Below are 3,864 nucleotides of genomic sequence, written 5' to 3'. Positions count from 1 at the left end.
AGCTTTATCAACAAAAACGAATAGCTCTGGTAAGTCACTTGTATCATCTGAAGATAATGTGATTATCTATGTTCTACTACACTTATTTGCTGCCTGAACAGTCTGGTTGCTGAAAGGACCGTTGCTATGGGCCCATTGTTTTGGTCCTGTTGCTATGTGGGTGGGACCTRCCAGCTGTCCTGGGGAGTGATGATCTCTATGGTAGAGCTGTAGTAGGGCCACATCTTGAGCATGTGCAGTGGCCTCCCTGGCTGGCTGGATTTCTGGGTAGGAGACATTGGCTGTGTGCCTCAATGCAGCCGAAAGAATCTCCACAGAAACAGCAGCTGAACGGATATGTTTCTCAGATACAGGATAAGAAATACATGAACACTGGTATTTTCCACACTGCATGTTTGATTGAACTGCAGCCCTGGCGGCTGTATTGTATTTGCTTGTTTCTGTGTTGATTGGAGGCTTCTCTGAAGCCGTGTCAGACCCCTGCAGAGTGAGCAGGTCTGTGTGTGTGTAACCTGACTCCCTGTTCCTCCCTCCTACACACACTGCTGTTCTAGAGGGTGCAGCTGTAGGCAGAGGGACAGACCGGTGTCAGCTGTCTGTCTGCCTGTCAGCCCTCTGCTCAGGGCAGGCTGGGACGCAGTGACTGCAGCCACAGCCCCTTCCTGCCCCATGTACACCCACACAGCCACTTCCTGCCCCATGTACACCCACACAGCCCCTTCCTGCCCCATGTACACCCACACAGCCACTTCCTGCCCCCTCTACACCCACACACACTTCCTGCCCCCTCTACACCCCACACAGCCTTCCTGCCGCCTCTAGCACCCACACAGCCCTTCTGCCCATGTTTACACCACACACTGACCACTCCTGCCCCCTCTACACCACCACACAGCCCTTTCTGCCCCCTCTACCACCCACAAGCTCACTTCCTGCCGCCCTTTACACCCACACGCCCTTCTGCTCCATGTCACACACGCCACTTCTATGCCCCGCTCTACACCCCACACATTCGTCTGCCCCCTGGTACACCCACTCTCTGCCCCCTGCACACCCACCAACCCCTCAAAGGCCGTAACATTCTCCTACACAGGCCACATACACACCCAGGGCCCCTTATACGGCCCACCTCCCTCTGTGACTTTAATTTAACCCTGGATAGCCCAGAGTAATTCCTCCTGGCCCAGAGTAATCTGCCTACGAGTAATTCCCTGGCTTGTCATTTTCTGTGCCCAACTTAGTTTTCCCAGCATCCAGTTGGCTATCAACCCTTTTCCCCTCCTATGAAACTGATTGTTGTGAATAAGAATGTGTTCTTTAACAACTGACCGATAAAGTTGATAAAACCCTCCTCTGAGAACTGTGCCGGGCCATTGTTGTGATGAGGTTGTTAAAGGTAATTGGACTGTTCTTACAGGGGATCCGGCACAGTAACAGTATGCCCAGACTTGTTGATGGCAGTGCAGTGCTGAGTATCTCTACAATGCCAGATGAAAGGCATCGGTGGATAAACTGGTAGCTACACTTAGTGTCCACTGTAGGGCAGGGGTACGCTAGCCTGGTAAAAACCAAACAGAAAACACTGTCACATCTTTGTTTCAGTTTACTTCAGTTCTTGTCTGGTTTATTAACCAGGCTAGAGACTCCAATACCAGTTATTAACAAGCTGCTTTAGACCAGGGCTGTCCAACCCTGCTCGTCTGTGAGAGAGCTCCTGTAGGTTTTTAACTCAAACCCTGTTCCTGAGAGATACCCTCCTGTAGGTTTAACTCCAACCCTGTTCCTGAACAGCTACCCTCCTGTAGGTTTTAACTCCAACCCTGTCCTGGAGTAGCTACCTCCTGTAGGTTTTCACTCCAACCCTGTTCCTAGAGAGCTACCCTCCTGTAGGTTTTAACTCCAAACCCGTGTTCCTAGAGAGATACCCTCCTGCTAGGTTTTCACTCCAACCCTGTTCCTAGAGAGCTACCCTCCTGTAGGTTTTAACTCCAACCCTGTTCCTCGAGATACCCTCCTGTAGGTTTAACTCCAACCCTGTTCTGGAGATGCCTCTCTGTAGGTTTTAACTCCTACCCTGTTCCTCGAGAGATACCCTCCTGTAGGTTTACACTCCAACCCTGTTCCTAGAGAGATCCTCCTGTAGGTTTTCACTCCAACGCTGTACCTAGAGAGCTACCCCTCCTGAGGTTTAGCACTCAACCTGTTTCCTAGAGAGATACTCTCTGTAGGTTTTCACTCCAACCCTGTTGCCTAGAGAGATACCTCCTGTAGGTTTTCACTCCAAGCGTTTGAAGCACCTCCTGAGGTTTTACCAACCTGTTCCTAGAGAGGATACCCTCCTGTAGGTTTCACTTCCATACCCTGTTCCTAGAGAGATACCCTCCTGTAGGTTTTAACTCCAACCCTGTTCCTAGAGACGTACCCTCCTGTAGGTTTACACTCCAACCCTTTCCTAGAGCGATACCTCTCCTGTAGGTTCACTCAACCGTGTTATAGAGAGTTACCCTCCTGTAGTTTTCACTCCAACCCTGTTCCTGGAGAGCACCCTCCTGTAGGTTTTAACTCCAACCCTGTTCCTAGAGAGCTACCCTCCTGTAGGTTTTTAACTCCAACCCTGTTTCCTAGAGGCTACCCTCCTGTAGGTTTTAACTCCAACCCTGTTCCTGGAGAGCTACCTCTCTGTAGGTTTTACACTCCAACCTGGTTTCCGAGAGCTACCCTCCTGTAGGTTTTTCACTCCAACACTGTTCCTAGAGAAGCTACCCTCCTGTAGGTTTTTCACTCCAACCCTGTTCCTGGAGAGCCACCCTCCTGTAGGTTTTAACTCCAACCCTGTTCCTAGAGAGCTACCCTCCTGTAGGTTTTAACTCCCAACCCTGTTCCTCGAGAAGTACCCTCCTGTAGGTTTTACACTCCAACCCTGTTATAGAGATACTCTCCTGTAGTTTCACTCCAACCCTGTTCCTAGAGAGCTACCCTCCTGTAGGTTTTCACTCCAACCCTGTTCCTGGAGAGCACACCTCCTGTAGGTTTTAACTTCAACCCTGTTCCTAGAGAGCTACCCTCCTGTAGGTTTTAACTCCAACCCTGTTCCTAGAGCGATACCCTCCTGTAGGTTTAACTCCAACCTGTTCTAGAGAGCTACCCTCCTGTAGGTTTTAACTCCAAACCCTGTTCCTAGAGAGATATATCCTGTAGGTTTTCACTCCAACCCATGTTCCTGGAGAGCTACCTGCCTGTAGTTTTCACACTAACTGTTCTAGAGAGTACCCTCCTGTAGTTTTAGCTCCAACCCTATCCTAGAGGATACCTCCGTAGGTTTTCACTCCAACCCTGTTCTGGAGAGCTACCGTCCTGTAGGTTTCACTCCAACCCTGTTCCTGGAGAGCTACCTCCTGTAGTTTTCACACCTAACCCTAATATATGCCACCTGATTCTAATAATTAGCTGGTTAATAAGAATCACATTAGTTACAACTGGGGTTGGAGCAATAATTGTACAGGAGGGTAGCTCAATAAATAACGAATAGAATCATCCAATGCTGTAGCTCTCCAGGAAACAGGCTTGGGCAGCTCTGGCTTAGAAAGTTTCGAAGTCAAATGTTGCTGATGATGTTACTGATTGATCTTCCTCTGTTCTCTACAGGCAGCGACAAGGAGGCCATCTTGGATTTGGTCACTGGCAGAAGCAATGCTTCAGAGACAGGAGATTGTTACAGGCGTACAAGTTAGCTATGGGAAGGTACAGGAAACATCACATCATAACATCCAACATCAGTCTATCTCACGTTGTTCTGTACCTTTCAGAGCTGGAGCCCTGGTTGCATAGAAATGACCGGTTTGTGTTTTTTTTTTGTACTTTACT

General features: G+C 49.2%; 1 protein-coding gene across 1 annotated transcript in view; it reads left to right on the top strand.

The window, feature by feature from the left end:
- The first annotated feature begins 231 nt into the window (after window positions 1–231).
- anxa6 (annexin A6) overlaps window positions 232–3,864 on the top strand; it is a 45,416-nt gene continuing 41,783 nt past the window's right edge. Inside the window, 4 exon segments of the mRNA XM_070444168.1 lie at window positions 232–267; window positions 612–1,074; window positions 3,646–3,695; window positions 3,697–3,741. Of these exon segments, the coding sequence (XP_070300269.1) occupies window positions 232–267; window positions 612–1,074; window positions 3,646–3,695; window positions 3,697–3,741 (594 nt within the window).

This window comes from Salvelinus sp. IW2-2015, linkage group LG6.2, assembly GCF_002910315.2.
Source record: "Salvelinus sp. IW2-2015 linkage group LG6.2, ASM291031v2, whole genome shotgun sequence".
Classification (NCBI taxonomy): domain Eukaryota; kingdom Metazoa; phylum Chordata; class Actinopteri; order Salmoniformes; family Salmonidae; genus Salvelinus; species Salvelinus sp. IW2-2015.
The sequence above is the reverse complement of the archived record's forward strand: the minus strand, read 5'-3'. Positions and strand labels throughout refer to the sequence as shown.